Below are 25,201 nucleotides of genomic sequence, written 5' to 3'. Positions count from 1 at the left end.
ATTTCTTGACTTCTAAAATCATGCCAATCGGGAAGATGGTAGATTGGGCCACGCCAGCATGAACGAAGAATGAGCTTTGCTCAAAAGTTGAATGCTCAAGTTGCGCTGCGACCTCTATATGCTTTTCGCCCAACATCTTGTGCTGAGATTGACCCTCTGTCTGAACTGATCGGCGCAATTATCTTGGGAGTTCGTACCCAAGTAAGTGATAGCGTCATCGCACGCGAAGCATTGCTTGGTGTAGTGACTCGCGGCCGGCGGAGAAAGGAAACCCCACGTGGTAGTAGCAACATCTACGAAGAACCAAGGCCTGGAGGTGGAGAAGGCAGGGCTATATAAAGGAGCTTCGTGGGCCTCAAGGAGATGGGGTTCAAGAACGCCAGGGCGGTTGGTCCTCAGTCACTCATTTGCGCCACCATGGAGGACGAGATGGAAACCAGAATTCTGCTCGTTTCGAAGATTCATGAAAGTTGCCGACACAGTCCCTCCCATAGGGCACTGAAACGAGCAGGGTTCTGGAGTATGCTCATGATACTTGACATGAGCGTACTGTTCGAACTACTACACGAGCTTCAGACAGCATCCTGGATGGAAAGAAGACGGCTGGTATGCGGCTTGGTGCCGGTGGCGCAAAGGTTACCGATGCTAGTCAAGATATGCATGACCTCCCTGCAGCCCAACTGATTTCCGATGAACGCTGACCAGTCAACAGTTCTTCAACGGCCGTATGCGCCAGGATTCCCCGAGTCAAGCAGCCTTGTGATGCGTACTGAACGTCTCCGAAGCCAAGCAGAGCGAGCGAAAGTGAAGTTCCCCTTTGGGTCTAGTTGTAACCCGGCGCTGCTGACAGGAATCTGTCCCAGGCATTCAATCGCGACGAGGGCCGGTGCGTTGTCACGGGGACCACGGACCCCGACGTTTGCCACATCTTCCCGTTCGCCGACAGCGAGAGCGACCAATACAGACATCATCTGGTTGGCCTATTTCACATGGAGGCGTTTTGGGGCGAGGCTCGCTGCAGGAGACTGTACAAAAGTCTCAGCAACGGCAGGCTCCCCAACATGATTGATACAGCAGCGAACATGATTTGTTTGAATCGTGAGGTACATACTAGCTGGGCGCAGGGCTTGCTGGCTTTTGAACCCCTTGAGACACCAGCAACGTGTTGGCCCTGCATTCGCCTCAGGGTTCACTGGCTGGAGAGAACACGGATTCCATCCATGGAGAGCAGAGTTTCTTTCTCGACGCATCCGCGCACCGTTCTGGTCCCGGAAGACATGCGAATCACGAGATCACGACCAGTCACAGATGGGCAAGTAGTCACCATATTTGCCGAGAGAAAGGACCAGCTTCCCAATAGAGACATCCTCGAGCTGCAGTGGGCATTCCTCAGGATGCACGCCTTATCAGGAGCACCAGATGCTCGAATATACCCCTGGCATCCTGAGGAGGCTGATGGCTTTTGGGACACTGATGATGGTTAACCATGCAGGAACGCACCGGCGAGCTTGACTGTGAGTCTATGGGTATTGGGTAAAGATAAGTAGGTACATATAGAAAGAGAGGTCGAAGTATGAAAATATGAATAGGCGTAACACAGGTGGTCATGGAGATTTTTATGAGAGCCATCCTGGCCCTCAAATATTTCCCCGTCAGAGTCCTACGGATGTCAAAAAAGGCGTGCCCGCAGGCGGTGGCCTGCCATACGAAAGTATGAAAACGAGTTAGGAGGGAAGAAGGATGAATAGGCGTGTGCATTGTAGATCGACTCGAGATGTCCAAGATCCAACCAGTCCTACGCGATTCAAACATGCCCAGTCCGCATACATAAAGGCGCAAATGGCTCCATTTCAGTACTCAGTGATGTTCGATCGTGGAACTGAATGGTCAACAGGCCCTCCCGGCTGGCTCAAGGGTATGTACTCAACACCACAGGACACATCATCGGGCGAGATGTCAATAATCCATGCCTTTCGGAGAGTGCCGCCTTTGATCATGAATTGACATGCAATGTGGCGCCTGTATCGAGGCCACATGAAGGAAGACGTTCTTCGCGAGGACGAAAGGCTTCGGGCGTAGTTCCCGTGATGTTGAGACCGCAAGTTAGGCGCTTCCGGGCGTAGGAGTGCATGCACCGCCGATGTATCATACGCGCGGGTGGCTGAGCTTCAGGCCACTACAGGCACATACGTTTCGGAAAATAAATACGAGTTTTGTCTTAATCCAAGGGGCCAGCTCGAATTTTGCAACAGATCCATTTCCCAAGGGGCAGTGTTTTCTGCACATTACCTCAGCCGGGCACGCACGTGTCATGGGGTGGTTCTAGATGACTACACTAAAAACAGAAGCAAGAGGGGGCTGGCAACCACGGAGGCTAAGTCGAAATGGTTGAGGAAAGGCTCAGTTGATCTGCCACATAAGAACAAATGATTGACCCTTCCGGCTGGGATCGTGATTGCCAAGCTTCTTAATCTCAGGGGCCGCCTTCCAAGACACAAATCAGACTCCTTCTTTCCAACATGCACGACAATATTCCATTGAATAACCTCCAGAACCACCGGCCTTTCGAACCCCGTCGACCTTACACCACATTATCCAACCCCAGCGACGTTGGTCGCAGACATAGCAAGATGGGGTCCATCAGAGTGGCCATATCTTACGCCTTCGACTGGGCAATTCTCGTTGTCTTTGCAGTCGCGGGATACATTCTAGGGAATCTTACACCGCAAAAGCGCCCTTTCAACTTAGGAAACCCCGACATCAGCTTTCCTCTCTATGACGACACCGTCTCCATTACGAACGCATTTCTCATCTGCATCGTCGCACCTATACTTATCATTCTCGTCGTCTCTCTGCTCTTCGTACCGGGCTCGACAGTTCCCCCAGGCACGCCGAAGTCCATCATCTGGAGACGAAAGCTCTGGGAGATCCACGCGGGATGGCTGGGTCTCATCTTCTCCGTAATCGCGACATGGTTCATCGTGAGCACGACCAAGAACCTCCTCGGAAAGCCACGACCGAATGCCATCGCGCGCTGCCAGCCGGACCTCGATAATATCGCCCAGTACATCGTTGGTGGCGTGGCGGCAACCACTTCATCGACACCGGGACAGCTAGTATCGGCCGATATCTGCAAGAACCCTGACGCTAGTGTCGTCAACGACGGCTTTCGTAGCTTCCCATCTGGACATTCCTCGATTGCAGCGTCGGGTCTTGTCTACCTTACGTTTTTCCTGGCAAGCAAGTTTGGAGTTACAGCTCCTTGGGCACCTCGAACCGAAGGCTTGACAGAACAGAGCCACTCAGCATTCCCTTCTCGCATTGTGGGAGACATTGAGATGCAAGGAAGCGACGCGAATTCGGCACCCCGAGAACCCACAAACAACCGACCGATATCTTCCGTCCGAAGACAGGCTGCTGCTCCACCTATCTACCTGGTCCTTCTGACTATGGTCCCCTTCTGCGTATGCATCTTCATCTGTGCTTCCAGATGGTTCGACTTCATGCACCACGGCGTTGACATCTTCGTGGCGTTCGCCATCGGCTCGGTCACATCATACTTCGGTTTCCGCTTCTACCATCTGCCCATCGCACAGGGGGCCGGATGGGCTTGGGGACCACGCAGCGAGGATGCGGCTTTCTGGGCTGGAGTCGGAAGACAGGGATACGGGCATGGAATGGACAAAAGCCGTCACTACTACATGGGCTAACGGGCACGCGACCCGCTGGGGTTAACGAAAGGCCCCGAATCTTCTTTACGCCCGCCAATGAACGATTTTGGATTTCACAGCAAGCATTACGCGGAGGCTTTGCCTAGCGTCTCCAGAGTCATGTATCAGTAGGTGTAATAGGGAAATTTGTACGGATACGTTGGAGTGTGACAACCAAGACCAGCTGCATGACAACGCCTCAGTGGTTGACGTTGGCGAAGTTCTGCCCAGATATGTCGTCCCATGTCGTTCATCCTAACCCAGACTAGTTGAGTCGGAGTCCGTGTGGTAAAGTAGCTCGGAGTTATCAGCCGAGGGGCACGGAGACCGAGGTCATTTGTCATGTCAAACTAGCAGCCGGTCAAGCTTAATCCAACGCAGACTAAAATTAGCTTGAGATGCCTTCTTGCTCCTGGAGACGCCGTTTTACTGCGCGGTTAATGGCTTTCCGCGCTATTCTAATCGTGCCACGCCTGAAAAGCCCTCTTCCAATTCTCTGGGTTTACCTGGCGCGAGGACGCAGAACCGTTTCGCTGGCACACTAGCGAAGCTTCTCCCTGGTTGCTTCTACTATGCGTTCTAGTAGTAGGGACGAACTGTGGCTTATACATGTCATAGACATCAACAACCGCCGTAGAAGCCAATGATCGATACCACGGCACACAGATTGAAATGATGGATTGACCAGTGCCATACAGGTCATGTAGATGCAGACGCTTGTAATGCCATTTATCTCTAAGGTATTGAAAACTCGGCGACCAAACAGCAGCAGGTCCCCGGCTGTGCTGCTCTCACCAGCCGAAAGTTTCACAGTGAACCTCTATGCTAATTTCCGCGCTGGCAATATGTTGAGCGGCAGTGGTCCGTACAAGGTCAGTCAGAGATTGAGGGCCACACGACGCAATGAGCACCCGCCGACCAGGCTCGATCGCCTCCAACGTCTCACCAATAACCTTTGCTGCCTCGAGCTTGTCGTACTTGATGTCACATAGACTGTCGAGGTCCTGCGAGCGCCTGTGTTTCTCGGTAGGCTCTGCTGAGACGTTGGCAGCTGTCTTTTCTCCCATGGTATCCGTAGCGCTCGGCATGGGATCCTCGGATGAGACGCTGTCAGCCCCCCTATTCACTGTTTGTTGGGGCGCAAGAACTGAGTGCTCCAGAGGGTTCGGTGCTGAGGAATCGCTTAGGGACTCTTTCGAGCCCTCCCTGGTGACGTGCAGCATCATGTTCATTCCGGGACCGTGCTGGCACAACAACTGGATGTGATCCGCAAACCAGTTCAAGTTCTCTGTACTGGCCGTCAGCATGCATGGCTTTGGGGATGTCATCCGGAATCAAACGAACCTCTCTTTCTAGCCGCCCAGATGAAGTCTACGTGCGTCCCCGAGTTTGACTCCAGGTGCTGGAGCAAGCTCGTCGCCAAGCCAAAGGTGAACGTAGCCCCGGTGCCACCTGCAATCAGGATCACCTTATCAAAGTTCTTAGGGTCTGGAATGGCTCCGTAGGGGCCGTCCACTGATGCCCACACTGACGTTCCAATCTCACGGTGGGCGCGGTCATGGACGGCCTTGGTGAAGCCGCTGTAAGAATTCAAGATCAACTCCAAACCGCCGGCCTTCGTGTTGGACACAATCGTGAAGGGATGAGTCTGGAATGCTCGGATGCTCGGGATCCACACGAAGCAGTGCGATCCAGGGACAGCCCCAGCCAGCGGCTTCTTGATCACCATTCGCACACCGTTGTCGGGCAGCTGGTAGATGGTGGCGCTGTTGTTCACCATGTTGTACAGCATCCTTGACCCCCTAATGAGGCGATCAAGCGCCCAGATTACTCCGGCAAAGAGCATTGCCACAGGGATCTTCCAGATCCAGTAGGGCCTGTGGAGGGCTGTGAAAATGATGGCCAGAAGGAATCCCAGGAGGTGGCTGATGTAGAACGCCTCGTAGCCCAGGTTCCTGGCCATGCCAAGAAGTAGCACAATCATGGCCACGCCGGCCGCAATGCCCTCCCAGTTCTGGTCCTCCAGCAGAGTGCTCCAGCGATTCTGGTTGCCATAGTATATCATGTAGAAAATAGCATGAAGAACCAGCTGTAGAACTGCGGCATACCCAGCAAGTCGGTGGAAATAGTTCAGGCGCTCGTAGGAGTGGCCGGACAGGATCCCCAATGGAGTGTTCTTCAGCCCGAAAAACACGCACAGGGCCATGTTGGCGGTTGACATCCTGTAACCAACCAGTCAGCTTGCATTATCAAATGCCGCCACAAAACAGAAAACTGACCATCCAAATCGTGCAGCAAAGTTGCTGGTCTTGGCTCTATCCACGTGGTGGAAGCACATAACAACGTTGACGCCGACGAAGGCGATCGCCAAGAGCGCATGGCCGCCGGAGGGAAACCCGGGGACCTTTCGGATTAGCAAGCTCCGGATTTGCCTATTGGGTGTTAATGTCCTGTTCCAGCAGCTATTATCTCTCACGTGAGTCTCACCGAGATGTCTCGACGACAATAGACACGCCGGGCAAGCGTTGCCATGCTTTAGGTGAGAACGTAAGCTTCCTGTTGATTGACCTAATCCAGTGATACAGAATGAAGACAGCAATGACCGCACAGATAACGGCAGCATAGACCTTTACATTCCATTCATTCATGAGTTGGCGCGCATTGGGCGGCTTCGGCTTTTTGGCTGCTCGTGTCTCAATCATGGTGAATGGTGTAAGTGATGCTGGAGTCCGTGCAGTGACGATTGTTTCAACACCAACAAGAAGAGCCTCGGCAGAGACAAGGGGGGGAAATGCTCAAATAATCGAAATGTTACCTATGGTATACTAGCCAATGTCCGTGTCTTTAACACAAATGCAAAGTTTTTCACTGCCCAAATACTGGGATGCAAAACACGACTTCAACTGAGGGTGGGGTGGAAGCCACCCGTAGCGTCACGCTCCCAAGAAGCATCGTGAATGTACAAAACTCAACCAGGGATACTTCACCTCGTGCATCCCGCCGGCTACGGTCGATTTCCGCCACTTGAAGAAAATGCCTCGTGTAAAATGCAGGCGAGATCCGGTTGAGAGCTGTGAGCTCAACGATTGCAACGTAGGTAATGGAGTTGTGATGATCCTGATTGGATCTAATCTGATCCCAAGATAAAGAATTAGAGGCTGGACCATCACAAGTTGTGGACTGCCTTGTTCGGACGAAGTTTTGATTCCACATCTCCACTCGAGACAAAAAGTCACTCTACGTTCGAGAGACATGTTCGTCAGTATACCCACGAGGCCAGGATCTAATCAGCTGGTTGATGAAACAAAACTTCACCACTTCCAACAAGAAAACAGGGATTTAGTGGAGATATCTAAATGATTATCCGGTAACCATCGTACCATGGCTTCACTTCAAATCCTTCAAGCCGCAATACTCACAGAAGGACCTAGGCAAGAGGGCGTGAGCATATCAGCAGCGATATCGCTCCAGCTCTATGGACACTCGAAGTTCGGAGGAAAACCGAGCTTCCAGGTTTGACATCACTTGACGACTTCCAATTTGACTTTGTGTATGAGTAGATTGATAGAGTCGATCTGATATCACTTAGCATGCATGCTAGTTTAGTCAGGCATCATCAAGTCAACTGACTCGAGTCGCGTCCACTCGGAAAAGTTAGTTCAGCCCTGTGACGACTGTAGCATTTTAGCGGCCGCCCTCAAGCCATCAAGCACTTAATTCTGCCGTAAGAGCTTCTTAGACGCTTTCTCAACTAACAGTTTCTGAACATGTGCTTCTTGAAATAAGATGTTTCCACAGTACACTATGTCCGCATAAGTCCGTCTCTGCTGACATCGAGAGAAGGCCGTTGCTGCAAGTCTCAAGCCCTGAATGCCCACATTGTTCTCCGCTAATTCGTATCTCATTCCACTCTACGAATGTGACTAAGACGGCGGTATGCTGCAGAGTTTTGCGCTCCGTCAAGCATCACAACCTAGCCTTGTTGTTGGGATGGAGTTGTTTCGATCCACATTACCGGGAGTCCTGCGGCACATCGATCCTCCGCCTGCAAGAGGCAACGGCTTAACTTGTTAGTTATCGGAGCATTACATTAATGGTATCAGTCAATCGCCATGCGAGTGTAGAGAGGGCAGCTCCCGTACTAGTCATGGGCAAAAGTCGGAAATAAAACAGATCTTAAGCGATGCCGCAGCAATGGACGTGTTGGGAAGCAGTCCCAGCTTTAGACCCATCCAATGCCTCGGCTCCATCCGACTTGGCGTACCGTTGCCACTTGACAAGCTTCGGTTTGGTGGGCTGGTCTACCTCCGAGAGCGCAGCTCGGTCTTCCGAGCTGAGGATTGACGGTAGCACAGCACGCGTAACGCCACTTTTTGTCACTGTGAGAAGAAGCACCGATGATCATCAGCTTTAGACAGGAAATTCAGAAAAAAACGGGAGCGGCTAGATCACTAATCTTCGCCTAACACTGCACGGTGTAAGTGCACAGAACGCGACTCGTCGAAGGTTCGCTAGCGAGGACCCGTCACAACTTTAGGGAATGACTGGGGCCCATTTACAACGAAACCGAATTTAATTACAGCACATCAAAACAACAACAAGCACTGAGACCAAACGCGCTCGAGTCATTGCCTGCTGTATGAGGCGTGTTGGGAAAGTGTGCAGGCTCAAAAATATCTTTCAAGCCTCGTTCACCAACGTTCTGTCATGAAGAACTCATTGCCCTGAATCCCATGTTCGGGACAGCAAATTTCTACATCGTCCACACAAGAAGATAGTGCGACATGGCAGCCAATGATCTCATATAATCCTACCACGTGGGCAAGGTATGGAACGACGACCCGCTGTACAGACGTTAGGCTCTTTGCTGAGCTGGGCGAGAACGTGGAGACTTGAAGCCAAGACGATCGCCACAGTTGAGACGGTGCGCTACAGTTGCCATCACTAAAGTGGATAACGACGAGACCCCTCCGTTGGTACGCCGCGACGTCTTCCGCGTATATACGGGTTCAGACGAAATGCAGATAAAGGGTCACAAAACATCTTTATTCGGAGGCCTGGCATATCATGGTTCTAGTAGCTGATGCATCATGTGAAGATAATGGTATGCAGTCACTTGCTCGGCAAGAACGCCGAGGGAGGACGCTCTATCCGACGAGAATGGAGGACAACTTCACATTCTGCTCTGTGTCTTGACCCTACGCTCTGCTTTCAGGCGGTAATCGCTTTCGGGAACATAGAAGAACCCGGTTCATCAAAAGGACACACTCGGCGTTCCGGTGTTGCAGCGTCCTCGAAAAGCTTGTCATTGTGACTAACTTACAAGCGAGACGTGGACCGTCATGAACTACACTGGGTCTGCAGCAGGGATCCAGACGGCTCCACGAAGCTCCATTCAGAGTGGAAGTTGGAACAGACTTGGGGGCGGGGTTGGAAGTACCCGACAACGTGGAAAGCCTCTGCAACTGTGCCTAATACAGTGATGGTGGTTGGCTTGCCGGAAGTGAACCCGTCTTGGCGCTTGGCCAACGCCCGAGCTATCGTAGCTGTTCAAGCGACAGTAGGGCGTCCATCTTTGTGATGCTTAGATCATCTTCGCAGAGTTGATGATTAACTTGGTTTCTTTTGACGCGTAAGCCCTGAATATTTCATCTAGCTGCCAATTGGGGACATGAAAGTCCAGGGATGGCTCTCGTAAGTATGCAGATCGTGTGAGGCGCCCGCGATGTTAGTGTATCGCCGAACGTTTCCGTCTCGGTCGTACGAGCTCAGGGCAACGCCGTAGGGTGGTCTGTTCAGGTGGCGCTGTCGTCTATTTGCTAGCTTCAAGGGGCGGCTCGACATTGGCCCGAATAAAGTGCCATTGCTAACCCCTCTCTAGCCTGTTATCTTGTATTGTGGGGGTTCCCGCTTTCTCTAGCATGGGTGCCCGGAGTTGTATGCGTCACAGGTTGGCTAAATTTGGTATCTCGACTGCTTTACACCCCTCTTCTCAACATCTCGAATTGCCTTCGGTCACTCCCGCTAGCTCGGTTCTGTACCCACGAGGTGATTGAGCATGCCCTCGTGACCGCCTGGCTTTACTAGGGCAGTTGGAGTATTCCCTGGCTGAATCGCGACTCGGGGTTAGGCGAGTTAACGATGGAGCTGTAAGCGAGGGTGCCACGCTGTGTAAGCGGAATGAAACATTTCAGTGACAGCATATTCACCTGGTGCAGTTGGATTGAACTGGGTGATCTAGTATGTACAATGTGTTCACTTGAAATTGCTGAATCGAGTGATGACCACAGATTTATTGATCGTTGACCATGGCAGTAGCATGAACCGTGACGTTGTAGGTTGTCTATTGACAAGCTGTTTGGTTTTGAAATCCCGTGGGCTTCGGCCGCCTAATTTCAAATCCGTCCCAATCTATGTATCATCCGGACGGCTTTCCGAAGTCTTTCCTTTCTTTTACCCTCTTTCCGTCGCCCAAGGTGAGTAAACAGGCAACATGAATTCATCCAGGTTCGAGCGTTGAATTGGGTGCTAGAACGCCTCAAAGAGCATTCGTGGTGGTGGCAGCGGTGGTCTTGGACTCTTCGACTGGCACGTCGGTGCTGCTCGGCGATTCGGTCGTAGTAGATCTGGGGGCCTTCGGCTTCATGAAAGGCCAGTGTCCCTTTGTCTCCTCGAAACGGAGAACAACCAGCCACAACATGACCGCAATCCAGTAGACATTGTATGAGATAACCGATCCATACGTTGCAGAGTTGTTCCAGCCGAAGATGGCGTTCAGAAGACCCCAACCTCCACCGCCGTTCAGCTGCGGGCTGCAGCACTATGAATTGGCTGTTAGAAACAATGCGCAAGCTCTTTTCTTTCTTGAATTGACTCACGTTCACATGCCAAACACTCTTGTCAATATCGTAGGATCCTGCGCCGTTTCCGACTTCTGCTGCGTCTCCACCAACGGCATCGTTCCATTTCTGAGCCTCGAAGAACCAAACAGCACGAGAGAACAGACCGGCTGCGACGATGTACAAAAGACAAGTAGAGGCAACGAGGAAGATTTGAAGTTTCGAAGTAGAACCGCTCCTGTAGCGCCAAAAAGATCAGCCAATGCAGCCAAATACGCCAGAGTTCAGAAATATCTTACTTGTAGAGAAGGTAGCTCGTGAAAATTCCAACAAGCAGCCCGATGATGACCGGGAGAGGAACAGAAGTAGCAGGTGCAGCAAAAGTGACGCCAGCAAGGAAGACGATGGCCTCAATGCCCTCACGAAGAACCGTGATGAAAGGCAGCACAAACATGACATATTTCTCCTTGTTTCTCTTCCAGCGGGATTGACCTGCAGACGTAGAGGTCTTGGACGGAGCTTCCATCGCCTTTGCCAGCTTGACGCGCCATTTGTCTTGCAGCTTGCCGACTCGAAGGAGCGCGACTCCCATCAGCGTGATGATGAACGACGCGAAGATAGCGAACGCGCCTTCGTAGTAGTACTCGTGAGCCTGCCAGGCATCCTTGCCGACGCCATAGAACACGCCAATGATGATACCAGCAACTACGAGGCAGATTAGGAGGCCGATGCCTGTCCCGAGCCAGACCTACCATAGTCACCGAAGTTAGCCTTCTATCCGCATTGACAAGTCGCGTAAGCGGTCACGCCGACAACAGAGATCCCGTACCTGTTTCCGCATGGCCTTGTAGACCTGAACATCTTGACCCGTTCCACCGAGTGTCTGCTTCAGGAACGCAAGGAGGACAGACACAATGATGCCAGTCTCCAAGGACTCGCGAAAGACAACAAGGAAGACGGGGACTGAAAACACGTTGACAGTCATTGTAAGCAGAGGTCGTGCAGACTACGCAGCCGCGATGCTATGTCGAGAGAAAGTGTCGAACGAGAGGACACAAGTCCACGATTGGGCAACGAGAGGATTTATCAAGGTACTGATAAGTCAAGGGAAGTTCGCTTGGATTGAGGAGGAGGAGGTTGCATATTCTGTCGCCCGAGTTCGGGCTCGGAAGACCAGGGATGGTGACACTGTGAGAAGAGACGAGTTCGTCGTGCGATGGATGCGTGGCGGGAGCATGTCGATGCTTGCGCTTTCCGCAGATGAAAATCAAGATGGTGTGTTACTATCACAAAGTCTCGAAGAAACGGCAGCGGGCCTCAACGGCTGGAGCCCCAGCCAACTAGGGGCCAGGGGTAGTTCGGCGCGTCCAGGGAGGTGGACATGGTCCCCGAGAAATCTGCCCACTAGATTCGATCGCCGGGAAATGTGGGTGGCTACCGCCGGCAGCTTAGTCGCTTCAAATGTGCATGTGGCTCCTTTGGAAAGGGTCCGGGCTACAATTGGCGCTCGAAACGTGGAACCCAGCCATGTTGTATTGTTTGCAACCACCACCCGAAAAGATTTTTCTTTTGCAGAAGATAACACTTTCTGTACTGAAGTACAAGATACGTACAGATACAAACACTCCTTGGATTCTCAAGTGGGTCGATCAAGGGTCTGGATGGTCCTTTGATAGCGCCACTAGTGGGCAAGAGGAGAGTGACTAGCAATGTTTCTAAGCTTTGCCTCCGATGAGCGATTATCAGATTGATGGATTAGATGCCGATGAGTATGTGGTGTCCCTCCATCAAGAGGGGTGTTTTCTTTTCCAACCTCTCAGAGCAACGTGACTCCATTGTCGTGCACCCGTTGCTGCAAAGCCCCGCGTAACATTGAGGGTGTTCGGACTCAGACCGTGGTGGGTGAAGGAAATGATAGGCGCCCAACCTTCTTCCGTCCCTTGTCCAGGTAAGTAATTTTCCATGCCAAATGCTTGCGCCACTTTACTTCCCTCTTTACGTTTGATAGACATAAGTTCATCCCGTTCTTCGTCCAAGGAGAGCCGTCTCCCTCTCCGTTAGAGCAGCCGCCTTTTCTCACACTCTCTCCTTCTGTCCCGAGTCATTCTTCCCAGGGACTCTTTCTTCGACTTTGAATCTTGGTTTCTGAGACCTTCCTGTCGGAATGGCCAAAGCTCTCCTCTTAGCGCTCGCGTGCTCAGCGCTGCGTCAGGTCACGGCCGCCACGGTCACCTATGACTTTTCCATCGGTTGGGTTCGTGCCAATCCCGACGGCGCCTTCGAGCGGCCCGTTATTGGTATCAACGGTCAATGGCCTATTCCGCGCATTGAGGCTAACATTGGCGACAACATCATCGTCAATGCCTACAATGCTCTGGGTAACCAGTCCACCTCGCTCCATTTTCATGGACTGTTCATGAACGGAACCACGCATATGGATGGCCCTTCCCAGGTCTCACAATGCCCCATCCCTCCGGGATCGAACTTCACCTACAACTTCACGGTATGTCACCGAGTGACCATCTTGACAATCCAGATGGTGCCAAATTTCTGAACTATGCTGTTTACTGACTCAGACCGGCACAGATCACTCAGCCTGGAACATACTGGTACCACTCTCACACGAAGAGCCAGTATCCTGATGGTCTGCGCGGTCCCCTCATTATTCATGATCCGGACAACCCGTACAAGGACCAATATGATGAGGAAGTCATCGTCACCTTGTCCGATTGGTACCATGCGCAAATGCAGGTGCTCATCCCGCCATTCATGAGCAAGACTAACCCCACCGGTGCGGAGCCTGTGCCCAAGGCTGCGCTGATGAACGAAACCCAAAACCTCACTATCTCGATTCAGCCCGGCAAAACCTACTTCTTCCGCGTCATTAACATTGGTGCCTTTGCCGGTCAATACCTTTGGTTTGAGGGGCACAACATATCCATTGTCGAAGTTGATGGAGTCTACACTCAGCCGGCCGAGGCCGATATGATCTATCTGTCCGCAGCACAGCGATGCAGCTTCCTTCTGACCACTAAGAATGACACCACCCAGAATTATCCCATTGTGGGAAGTATGGATACGGTAAGAAGAACATGAGCAGAAAACGTTAGAGATGAGTTCTTCGCTAATATGGCGCAGACCCTCTTTGACACTCTTCCAGATGACCTGAACTGGAATGTCACTGGATGGTTGACATACGATTCATCGAAGTCATTCCCTGAACCAGCGCTCATAGACGGTGACTTCCAACCATTTGACGACATGACCCTGGTTCCGCACGACAGTCTCGAACGCTTTGGTGAGCCCGAGCAGACTGTTGAGCTCGATGTCATTATGGATAACCTGGGTGATGGTGCCAACTACGCCTTCTTCAATAACATTAGCTATGCCTCTCCTAAGGTTCCGACATTGTACACCGCTCTTACAACGGGAGATACAGCCACGAACCCCGAGGTTTACGGCACGTATACCCATAGCTTCGTGTTGAAGAAGGATGAGATTGTCCAGATTGTGGTCAACAACCTCGACACTGGTCGTCATCCTTTCCATTTGCACGGTCATCACTTTCAGGCCCTTTACCGCGGCGAAGAATCGAGTGGAACTTTTGAGCAGTCTAACATGACGGAAAGCGACTTCCCTCAAGTTCCGATGAGACGCGACACCCTTGTCATCTGGCCCGAGGGCAACATCGTCCTTCGCTTCAAGGCAGACAACCCAGGTACGCTTTGCCAGTTGCCCGTCTCCTTACAGAGCGTCCTTGATGGATCCCTCATGCTTCTTTTGTCATAATGCTAATCACTGTTATTCTAGGAGTTTGGCTGTTTCACTGCCACATTGAGTGGCATGTTACCTCCGGTCTTCTCGCAACTTTCGTCGAGGCACCCTTGGAGCTTCAAAAGTCCCTCACACTTCCGCAAAGCCACCTGGACGTCTGCAACGCCGGAAACGTGCCAACCGCGGGAAATGCGGCGGCGAACACCGTAGACTTGTTGGACCTCTCAGGCCAGAACTCCCCACCCGCTCCTTTGCCTGCTGGGTAAGTGACTCCTTCACCTGGTCGCCCGAATCATCCGTTAACAAGAAGCAGCTTCACGACTCGTGGCATCGTTGCATTTGTCTTCAGCTGTCTCACTGGCCTGCTGGGTGTTCTTGTGGTATGTTGGTACGGCATGGCTGGCTCAGGATCTACTAGCAACGCCAGCCCTAGCTCAATGGCGGTGCAAGAACCGGCCACTACCCAGATTTCTGAGGATGGAAACCAGAAACAACCCATCTCGTCATCACGATAATCCGGCAGGGAATAGGATAATATGTATATCGTAGTCATGGATACTTACGCTATTGATTTTATTTTAGACAGTCCTTTACTGCGCAACATCAAAACAAACTGTCAAAGTCGTTTTACGATGCTGAATTGATTGTCATTACGCCCGTTGCTCTTAGTCCTGTAGGCTCTACCGTCTCTATTGTTTCCATTATTCCGATCATCCTTGTTCTTCACATCGGTCAACACAGCATAGCTTTACCTAAGCTTTGAATTTTTGGTTATCAATTCCCGAAGTCATTGTTGTAACACCTTTACATCGCAGTATTTGAGTTTTGGTTTTTCGACGTCAGATAAAGTCAAGCATTCGACCAGCGTGCGCTGCCGAGCGCTGCTAGCGTGAGGGGGAATTGAACAACAGCCACGCATGATCAAGCATGTTTGGGTTCCATGTTATCCCACTTACACGTCTCGTATTACGAGCTATGATTGCATGAAAAGTGTCCAAACCGACATTTTTACTATATTGCTATGTGCCTCAAGGCCAATGGACCCTATTGCGCGTGAAACTTTGAACTCATCTGTGTATATTGAAGTGATGTGCGCAATACTTATAGCATAAATTACCCTTAAGTACGTATTATCTCTAGGTTGAAAGGGGTAGAGGGGTCATCAATCTAGGCTAAGTGGATTGGGCCCATAGGTAGATACATATCTACCAGGTACTCCCGCGTTCGATGTCGTTTTGCCAGCAGGTACGGCGGTTGGGCGAATTCCCGCAAGACTTGTCGCTACAAGGCGCATGCTGACTCATGTGTTCATTGAGGCCATATGTTCTAGGATCAAGTTGCAGAATCCACTTGCCCATAAGCTTCTTATTAGGACTTAGTTGGACTACCTTCGTACGTGGCGGGCTCTGCAATATGAGAAGTTCTCCAAGAGACTGGCTTCTGCTTAGTGAAATGCGGCCACCTTCCATGCTCCATTCATAGGCAGCACAGCAACCCCGACACGAGAATTTGTGCAGAGACTGGCGATGGCAGCCCGGCACTGATGTGACAGATGGCATGAACTTCCCCACGGCATCTGGTTGTCTCAAATTGTTGCACGCACAACAGTCCCATTTGTCGATGTCACCGCATTTATGCCGGTAACATTCCGTGCTCCCCGGTCTTGGTTCTCTGAAACAAACACAGCGTTCCAAGTCGAACGGTTTCATGAGCTGGTGATCCCTAAACGTTAAGTGCGGGCAAAGATATTCGTTTCCAAATCTCTTTTCCAACTCTTGAAGACCTTGGCGCATCATGGTCTTGGTTACAAGCTGGCTCTTCGTAAGCCGACAGACTTGCATAGTCCAATTTAGACACAAGTCATTCACCGCATTGCTGGACAGCGTCGGGCAAAGCTCTCCTTGTCCTTCGTGAAATAGTGGCTGACAATCCAGGCACGGAAGTATAGAATGCGTTAGGATTCTTCCAGGGGAATGCATCGAACAGAGAAATAAGTCGGTGGGGGCATAACCGGATCTTTCCCTCCCATCCAATGCATATTGGTTTGTTCTTGGCAAGCTGCTTTTTAGAGAAAAATGCCGCAGGATGCGCACCTCTACACCCTACGCAGGACTTCCAAGCAGATGCAAATACAACCGTATTGCAGTACATGGACGACAACAGCTCGCTCGAAGTTTGGTAGATGACGCAGGTCTTGCAGAGAGATTGTCTTCTAATTATGTCCATGATCTGGCGAAAGTCGGAACTTGAGAGGTTGTGGGGGTCAAGCTCGACAATAGGTTTGCCCGTATCCGAATCTACAGATTGGCTTGATATTTGCCGATGATACCGCAAATGATTCGCCGAATATTGTGACCCTGACAGTACAAGCCATCTGTCTACAAGAAATTCGAATCTCGAGCCGAGTCTCCCTGACATGGGTCTGTGTAATGCAGAGAACGAATCGTCTGCGAAGGTTGACAGGAATAGCCAACAGCTTTGCCTCAGAAGATAGAGATCCATAGGCTTAAGGTAGCTCATTACTTCTAATCGAAGTTCTGTCGGTATTTGGTATATCGGACAATTTCTTGCATTTTCGAAACGTTTATGCTGGTGCTCGAGCGTATATCCGGTGTATACTTGATCAGCTTGCCAAAGTGAGCGTTCTTTCCGGTAAGGGAGGGATACTCTGACGACAATTTCTGCATTGTTTTGTCTCGTGAGCTTTGGGGCGGAGACTTCCTCGGCAGAAGACATTGAAATTGACATGATCGAGGTTAAGGCACCTCAGTTCGTTTTTTGTGGGGTTTCGAGCAGAGTGGGTTGTTGAGCCAGAACAGCGGTGAAGGCAGTAGATGACGGTGATTGCTGGTAGAATTTCGTAATTCCCCAGAGCTTTGCAACTTCCTATTATATAGGAGCTCGTTTCTTGACCTTCAAGGTTGCTCCAAATCTTGCAGCGTCATTTGACCCGGATGGTAGAACAACACCAGGTTGCTGAATTGCGGTACCCTTTGACTACGTGAGACCTATGTGGGACAGTGGTAGGTGCGTATTGCACTCCGTTTTCGTCCCAGAGAAAAGGACCGAATCAGCCTGAGATGTGGTGTGGCAAAATAGGCCAACACGATACAAGTCCCGTGGCATTCCTTGACCATTTCCAGTTGAATCCGGCTTCCAACCTAGTCATATGGAAATCTGGGATCTTTGTTAACTTTGATCCGAGGTTGACGAAGAAGTTGAGAGCCCCTGAGTCTTGAGTTCGATTTGGGCCATTTGTAACATCTTGATGGACAAGGTTGTTATCCCGTCGCCAATGGCCTGCCACTTGAACTCACAGCGACTAGCAGCGAGTCAAATAGCAGCAGCTCATAGTCTATCAACGTGCGTTACGCGACGACGTGGAATGGGATCTGACCATGCTGAAGGACTAACCTGAAGCTCAGAATGACCGCAATGGCCGACAAGGTGACTCCGTTATCTCTATGTTTCCTACACATAACAGCAATAGAAGAATTGTTATACATATCCACTCTCCGTTTCATCGCATTCAGCCACCAGTCCGGACAAACTAATTACGCTACTACGCACTCTACTAAGGTAGCAAGTGTTCGTAGTTCTGGGAGAAACGTTTTGTTCAATTCAAATGTTTCATCTCTTCTCATTTAACACTGCTGACAGTTTAGCAGAGATAGCCCGCTATCGCTGGACGTCTGCAAATGCTGACAAACATAAGATAATTCGGGGCCGATGCTGCTCGTTGGTCGGGATGGACAGATTTCCTGACTAGAAGTGATAAAACCCGCTTTTCTGTAGTGTCGTCAAGATGTTACAAGCCATGTAAGAGACCGCGTCATTTTGCTGTCTCTGCGCGGCTATCCTGTGTACTTAGTTATTTCTGTTAAAGACGATAATAGCGATCGCGACGATAAGGACGAGGACGAGGATGACGGTAAGGTGATTAGTATATAGCTGCAAGAAAAGTAGTCGCCCTAGCAAAGGAAAATAGGTGGTCTCCCATGTAAGCAAGCGCTGTTATCTCTAGTCCTCTCTTCATCCCCTAGGCTATCCAGAGATAGCATGGGCGGAAGCTCAAGACACTTTACAGATATATCTGATGGACGCTTTTCTGAGCTGAGACAGCTGAGGCGATCGTCTTAGCAATCTGAACGCAATTGATGGCTGATTTTGAGTAATGCTGATTTATACCAAGTGTGGAGTTCGACTTGACGTCCTGCATTCTTACCATGTGAAGACACAGCTAATAAAATGAAAACAAATGACGTTGAGAGGTTCTTTATGCGAAGCAGCCTCACATTAGTGATAACCGTCAACTGAGGGACATCCACATCCTTTTTCATGCTTATTGGGGCCTCCCCAATTTCAGCACACGATTATGAAAGCATTATTTCTAGCTTAAGAAAGTTTATTGAGACGCTTTCACATTGTAATTTGAAGGAGACTTGAAGATTGGCGAGATAATCCAACAACGTCCGGTATAGCACGAGATGCGCCGACTCAGTTGTAAGCACGTGCATTATCAAAGAAAACATGCCATCTGGCAAATAAACATCATTGCATATTCAACATACTCGCAAATGAACCAAAACATAATAAAATTCCCCAATATGGCGACGGTTCGTGGGAGAGAACAGGGGCTCCCCCGCACTAAGCCGGCAAGGGAGCGGGTCACGAACCACGGAGCCCCGAGAATGGCCAATTGGAACCGTCATCAGGGCGTCTTTCAGCGATGACGCGATCGCCCGGCGCAAATCCGCCATCAACGAAAAACTGCCTTCACCCACACTTTGAGGCAAAAAAACAGCGCAGTTCGCCAGTGATGTTGTCAGAACAGAGACGTGAGTGCTACTGCACGGCTCTTATCTCGCGGTAATGCAAGTACAAGGGCCCCGGCCCGTGGTACCGGGTCATCTTACAAAACCATCTTCGACCCTCCATCGTCCTTTTGGTGAACTTTTCGAGCTTCCATAGTGACTTCCGACAAACTCACGGCGGTGGCACATGCGGGGAGAGCGACTGCGACCATAAGATAAGGTCTTATCTTGCACGTATGTACGGATCCTTCGACTCTTCTCACCGAGGCACAATGTCGCGATACAGAGCCTACGACAAGGACGATGACGTCCCCGTCATCGAGGACACGGGCGTTCGCGCGGCGTACACCACCGGAGACTCCACCTCGGCCGACTTTGCCTCCATCGACCCGGAGAGCGGTGTGAAGCGCGGGCTGAAGACGAGACATCTCAGCATGATGGCCTTGGCTGGTATCATCGGGCCGGGATTGCTGATTGGTGCGGGCGGCGCGCTTTCCAACGGAGGACCGGCATCCCTGCTTATCGGATTTGCGGTGATTGGTATCATCGCCTTCAGTATCATGCAGAGTCTCGGCGAGCTCACGACACTGTACCCGAGCGGCGGAGCTTTCACCGGTTTGGCTGACCGCTTTGTCGACAAGGCGTTTGGAGTTGCGTTGGGGTGGAATTACTACATCATCTGGATGTGCGTGTTGGCGAACGAGTACAACGTTCTGTCGAGCATCTTTGTGTTCTGGAGCGACAAAGTGCCCCTTTGGGGATACTTCTTGATCTTCTGGGTATGTCAAATTGTCGATCTAGGCTATGGTTTAGCCAACTCACGATGATTAGACTCTCTTCCTCGGATTTCAGCTTCTTGGAGTCGAGGCATTCGGCGAGGCCGAATTCTGGCTGGCTTTGTTGAAGTTGATTGGTCTTGTGGCTTACTTCATCTTCTCTATTGTGTGAGTAACTGAGCTTGTTGGATGAAGTTATCAACGCTGATCATCGTTCAGATACGTTTCTGGTGGAATTCCAGGACAAGATGCAATTGGCTTCCGCTATTGGCGGGACCCCGGCGCTTTCACAGATGGATTTAGAGGTGTGGCCAAGGTCTTCGTCTTCTGCTCGACCTTCTATGCTGGCTGTGAGTCGGTAGCAGTTGCAGCTACTGAGACAAAGAACCCTCGAGTTGCGGTGCCTCTAGCTATTCGCCAGGTCTTCTGGCGCATCATCTTCATTTACATGGGCTCTGCATTTTTCTTCGGCCTCACCTGCCCCGCTAACGCCGATGAATTGGTCAACGGTGGCTCCCGTGCTGTCAAGAGTCCAATGACGGTTGCCATTCAGAACGCCGGTTGGGAGGGCGGAGTCCATCTCATCAACGCGTTCATCTTCGTCACCTGTCTGTCTGCCTGTAATAGCAGCATTTGTAAGACTTCCTCCATTACCCAGGCGGCTATCAGAGCGAACTACTGACATTCCGCTCCAGACATCGGCTCTCGAACGCTTCTGTACATGGGCCAAGATCGCAAGGCCCCGAAGATTCTTGGTAAGACAGATAGCCGTGGAGTTCCAATCCCGGCAATTGTCTTTACGAACCTCTGCGGAGCTCTATCAATGATGAACATTAGCACTGGTGCTAGCCAGGCCTACTCGTACATCGTTAACCTCAGCGGCGTGTCAACCTTCCTTGTCTGGGGTTCGATCTCGTTCATCCACATTCGCTTCCGCCAGGCATGGAAAGCTCAAGGCCATGCCGAAAGCTCTCTACCATTTATTTCAATGCTGTACCCCTGGAACGCCTACTTTGGGCTGGCGGCCAACGTCTTCCTCGCGTTTGTTCAAGGATGGACGACCCTGTCGCCTTTCGATGCTGGGTCCTTCGTGGATGCCTACATCTTGCTGCCGTTGTTCCCTCTCATCTACTTTGGCTACAAGTTCTGGTTCAAGACTCATTTCTGGAGAGTCGATGAGATTGATCTGCTCTCCGGCCGCCGTCGGGATCTGGACAAGTCGCACGAGATTGAGACGGGAGAATATGACTTGGACAGACTTCCGTGGTGGAAAGAAGTGCTCAAGAGCTTTTAGATGTGATACCCTGTGTTATTGTTGATAGAATAATGGATGATTCCTTTGATTCGGAATGTCATCGTTCATAATTTTACTCTTGAATTGGTTTCGAGGGTGCCAAGGACATAGTCCACCATCAGATAGCAAATCCAAGCTACCTTGTACCAGGTCTACCAGCTCGAGGGGCTTTATCTTTAGGGATCTAGGTTCTCTGAATTCAATATCTTTACCGAGTAAGATGTCGTCGGTGAACGGCATGAATGGGCCCTCCCAGATCGACACCAAAGGCCCGCCAACTTTGTAGCCCTTGTGCCAAGAGCCCATCAGCTAAAAGCTGGCTACAAAGTCAGCGTGCCACCTCTTAGAGCATCACAATTAGCCAATAAACGCTGGTTTCCACCAAAGTTAAGTTGTCTTGATTTGCTACAGCTGGCCATATAGTTGCTAACTATGCAACGTGTGACTAAGAATGTTATCACAAGTACGAAGGGCAGAATGCCGTTTCTGCTCTCCCAGTCCATCCTTGCCTGGTCCAAGTTTCCTGTCCCAAGACCTCCTGTTACCAGGGAGCTCTTGCACGGCCTTAAGCCTCAATCTGGAGTGTCTGGAACTCGGCGGGCACGGCGTCGGCACCGGCGCCGGTTTCGGCAATCTTCTCCTGTAACCGGGGCAAGCAAGTCAGCATCTATTTCAAGTGCCATACACATCGTTATCTTTCTTCTAGAGCTGCAGCGTAAACTCACCAACTCCTGAACCTTCTCATCCGCCAGGTCGGCGATGTTGTAAGCGGTGCCGTCCGCGAGGCCGAGCACGTCAGGCTTGACAACGGCCTCGCATTTCCCGGCACCGGGCTGCTCGGCGGGGCAGGACAAGTCGTCGGCGCGCTTGCGGTTGAGAAACCAGTACTTGCCCCCGGTACGGTCGCCCCGGGTCGTGTACGGCAGGCAGATGGTGGTGGCACCGTTGGAGTCACGCTGACCCCCGGTGAAAGAGCAACCGCCGCCGGTATAAGCCTCAGCGCGAATGCGCCAGTTGCTCGGGATCTGCTCGCCATCCAATAGCTCTGAGAGTTTCGTAAGCTAAGAGAAAGAGGTTTCACGCACGGCAACCACAGCAATGCTCGCCCTGCCGCTGCTGGCTGAGCTGCTGAAAGAGCAGCACACGTTGGGGTTGATGCCTACACAGGCCGTGTAGCCCCCGGCGCAGTTGTCGCCGACGTGAGCCCTGATGTCGATGGCAGACGCGGTAGCCGCGAGGCCAAGGAGGATGGAAGAGACAGAGAAGTACATATTGGATATGTGTGGTGGTGGTGTTTGGTGTGATGTTGCTTGGTCTGAAAGAAGAGGAGCTGATGGTGATGGAAAAAACAAACAGGACTTTTTGGAGGAGAGAGCACCTGGTTTTATATCATTTCTTGAACAGATTTTCCATCCTACAACCTCTCATTCTGAACAAGAGCAATAGACGTCGATACCTCAACTCTGTGGCATCAATGCAAAGGCCCCTCCCGTGCCGTCTTACCACCTCGCAGATGGGGCGTCAGCCGGCTGACCATCGCTTGAGGTACCACACGCATCTATCGACGACAAGTGAGGGCATCGCCACTGCCCGCGCCAAAGTTTCTTCGCAGCCCACTCGCAGCCCATAGAGCTCTTCTAAGGCATAGACTGGACTCTGCAGATCATGAAGTTCTTTTTGCTGAGCTATTCTCATCCTATAATACAAGTTCTTGAACATAATCATGCTAAATTCACAACCGTCGATCTCAACTACTATTAGTTTGTGGGTGCAGTCTGGCAAGCGCCGGACTTCGCGAGATTCTTTTCTCCAAGACATGCTTCTCATCTGTCGGCTTCTTGGTAGTCGTTCTTGAAATATTGGTCTGCAAGTTGACAATAATTACTGCTTTGGGCGCCCATAGCGCTTACGCCGAGAGAATTTTCGTTGCATCTTCTTCTTGACATAAACCAGCTGTCTGCCCAGACGTATACGGTGTGACATCGCAGACGATGGATTGTCAGCCTAAAATGAAACCCCGCAGTTTCCGGTCCTGGGACCTTTCAGAAGACAGCAAATCAAAAGTTCCACCTTCATTCAGCTTACTGTGTAGTTCAGTTTAACCTGTTCGAGTTGTTACAGTCCGAGGAGTAAGCAGACAATAAGTCAAACGCCTCAGCCAATGGGACTTAAAGCAGCTTACTATGCAGGATGTTTTAGTCTATTCAACGGACGGTTTGTTGCAACCCATACTGTAAGCATAAGCAATGGAACAGAGAACGCCCCACAAAGATACTTGGCAGTTAGAATTGATTGAGCTGATTGATTGATTGATTCTATTATCCCGCTCGGTCCGGCCCGCCCCACTTCGCCAATCCAAACCATCGACCAGCTGCACCCAATTCCCCGTTTTGCATCTTAACCTCTTTCTACATTTGGTTGGTTCTCTTCTGATGTAAGTCCTGTAATAGGTTCTGTCGAGACCTGGTGCAGCATATCGTGGTTCTGTGTACCCACATTCTCCCACTAATGGTCAGCTTTGTCTAGGTTGCGGCGCGATTCTGAAGTGCCCTGCCCAAGGATCTCGGCCTGTTCCATGAATCCGACGGCTTTCGTGCCTCTCTCGGCTTAAGCAGTTAACGTCTGACACTCTTCGGTAAACGTCCTTGAGTCGAATGGTTTTTGTTCAAATATGCATAAGAACCGAGCTCTGTCGTTTGCCCAGCCGCTCATGAGGTACAGCACCTTCTTAGTTGGTGTTGGTGTGTGGCAAATGTTGGTTCTGCCTCGCATCTCTCTTGCCCACTCGACCTGCCATGCCTTGTTTGTATTTCTTTACATCTACGTCTAGGAGTGAGTATAGCGTTTGATATGTCCGATCTGGTGTCCGTTTGGCCGTCCCTTCGCCGTCCGGCGGCTTGTTTGGCGGCAGTGTCGGCGTCTTCGTTGCCCTTCATCCCTGTTGGGCGGGTACTCATCGGGTATGCTGGTGCCTCAAAGTACGTCTACTAGGTATTTGATTCACAGAAAAGCTGCAGGTCAAGGTGAAGGAGAAATTTAATGAACTCCGCGTGCAATGTTTAAATTTGGGGGCCAGAACCCCCTCCTACATGTAAAGACGGCCACGCATGCTTTGCTTTCTCGCTTTAGCAGTCTTGCCTAATCAACTCTCATATCAATTGAAGGCCGAGCTATACCCGGTTCCAGTAGTGCTGTCAATGTGCGATACATCCACGAAACCTGGACCGGCAGTACTTGTCTCCCGCGATGCCAACATGCGTCTCATCTGAGTACCATCCTGTCCGCCAGGCGCCGATCCCCAAACGAACTCCCCAAGCATGCGCAGCTGCATCGGGAAGTGGTCGTCGCCATAGTGCTGGATGACGTCTGCCTTGCTAAGCTTGGTCTTCAGGCTCGACCACCCACTCACATCAGCAGCCATGACCTCGCACTCTTGTTGCTTCTCATCATTCCACCAAGGCGGCAAGAGCTTTCCGTTGACCGATCTCCTTGCCGTTTCCAAGAAGCGTCGAAATCCGGCTTTCCCGTCGCTGGACCGAGATGCGTAGATGGAGTCTGGCTCCATGATACCGACGATCTTGGCGTCATCTTCCATGCGAAGGCGATAGCAGTCGATGAGGATCTTGTAGACGTCCTTCTCGGGGCGGTTGTGCAGGAAGGTGCGCTTCTCCAGATTCGTGAAAGCATTCATGATAGGCGCCTCCAGACCGCGGCTTGGGGTCGGCCTCGATGGGTTCCAAGCTGTTGATGACGAGGGTGGCGCCCGACCGTAGGTAGTGTACTTAGGTGGCTCAGAGGGATTGGCGGTGCGAGTCCGAGCGCATGACTTTTCTTCCAGTGAAGATTCTGGCAGCTCTTGGAGCAATACTTGACGTCGCAGCGGTAGCACTCTGCTGCTTCGTCCGTGATATCCTTCTTGCACTTCTGACAAGCTTGTGCCATGGTGGATTGACGATGTAGGTGTTTATAACGAGATCCAAGGGTCGGTTTTGAG

At 51.2% G+C, this 25,201-nt stretch overlaps 7 protein-coding genes across 7 annotated transcripts; 3 read left to right on the top strand and 4 right to left on the bottom strand.

Moving 5' to 3' along the window:
• Positions 1-2,519: 2,519 nt before the first annotated feature.
• COL26b_009766 (uncharacterized protein) lies at positions 2,520-3,710 on the top strand (the record flags this gene model as incomplete). Its single annotated transcript, XM_053182483.1, has 1 exon — positions 2,520-3,710. One exon carries the CDS (start codon positions 2,520-2,522, stop codon positions 3,708-3,710), a length of 1,191 nt encoding a protein of 396 aa, XP_053033570.1.
• A 791-nt stretch (positions 3,711-4,501) lies between these two features.
• Positions 4,502-5,916, bottom strand: COL26b_009765 (uncharacterized protein; the record flags this gene model as incomplete). The annotated part of the gene is made up of 2 exons (XM_053182482.1): positions 4,502-4,998; positions 5,055-5,916. The coding sequence occupies 2 exons, from the start codon at positions 5,914-5,916 to the stop codon at positions 4,502-4,504; spliced, it is 1,359 nt and encodes a 452-aa protein (XP_053033569.1).
• Positions 5,917-10,248: 4,332 nt separating this feature from the next.
• Positions 10,249-11,534, bottom strand: COL26b_009764 (uncharacterized protein; the record flags this gene model as incomplete). The annotated part of the gene is made up of 4 exons (XM_053182481.1): positions 10,249-10,515; positions 10,589-10,787; positions 10,849-11,297; positions 11,379-11,534. 4 exons carry the CDS (start codon positions 11,532-11,534, stop codon positions 10,249-10,251), a joined length of 1,071 nt encoding a protein of 356 aa, XP_053033568.1.
• Positions 11,535-12,713: 1,179 nt separating this feature from the next.
• Positions 12,714-14,589, top strand: COL26b_009763 (uncharacterized protein; the record flags this gene model as incomplete). Its single annotated transcript, XM_053182480.1, has 4 exons — positions 12,714-13,052; positions 13,136-13,630; positions 13,688-14,267; positions 14,360-14,589. The coding sequence occupies 4 exons, from the start codon at positions 12,714-12,716 to the stop codon at positions 14,587-14,589; spliced, it is 1,644 nt and encodes a 547-aa protein (XP_053033567.1).
• A 4,820-nt stretch (positions 14,590-19,409) lies between these two features.
• COL26b_009762 (uncharacterized protein) lies at positions 19,410-21,207 on the top strand (the record flags this gene model as incomplete). The annotated part of the gene is made up of 4 exons (XM_053182479.1): positions 19,410-19,916; positions 19,969-20,081; positions 20,133-20,521; positions 20,609-21,207. 4 exons carry the CDS (start codon positions 19,410-19,412, stop codon positions 21,205-21,207), a joined length of 1,608 nt encoding a protein of 535 aa, XP_053033566.1.
• Positions 21,208-21,772: 565 nt separating this feature from the next.
• On the bottom strand, positions 21,773-22,478 carry COL26b_009761 (uncharacterized protein; the record flags this gene model as incomplete). Its single annotated transcript, XM_053182478.1, has 3 exons — positions 21,773-21,847; positions 21,933-22,252; positions 22,289-22,478. The coding sequence occupies 3 exons, from the start codon at positions 22,476-22,478 to the stop codon at positions 21,773-21,775; spliced, it is 585 nt and encodes a 194-aa protein (XP_053033565.1).
• A 1,883-nt stretch (positions 22,479-24,361) lies between these two features.
• Positions 24,362-25,149, bottom strand: COL26b_009760 (uncharacterized protein; the record flags this gene model as incomplete). Its single annotated transcript, XM_053182477.1, has 2 exons — positions 24,362-24,948; positions 24,990-25,149. 2 exons carry the CDS (start codon positions 25,147-25,149, stop codon positions 24,362-24,364), a joined length of 747 nt encoding a protein of 248 aa, XP_053033564.1.
• Between the last annotated feature and the right edge of the window lie 52 nt (positions 25,150-25,201).

Source organism: Colletotrichum chrysophilum (genome assembly GCF_026319265.1).
Source record: "Colletotrichum chrysophilum strain AFK26 chromosome Unknown scaffold_97, whole genome shotgun sequence".
Lineage (NCBI taxonomy): Eukaryota > Fungi > Ascomycota > Sordariomycetes > Glomerellales > Glomerellaceae > Colletotrichum > Colletotrichum chrysophilum.
The sequence above is the reverse complement of the archived record's forward strand: the minus strand, read 5'-3'. Positions and strand labels throughout refer to the sequence as shown.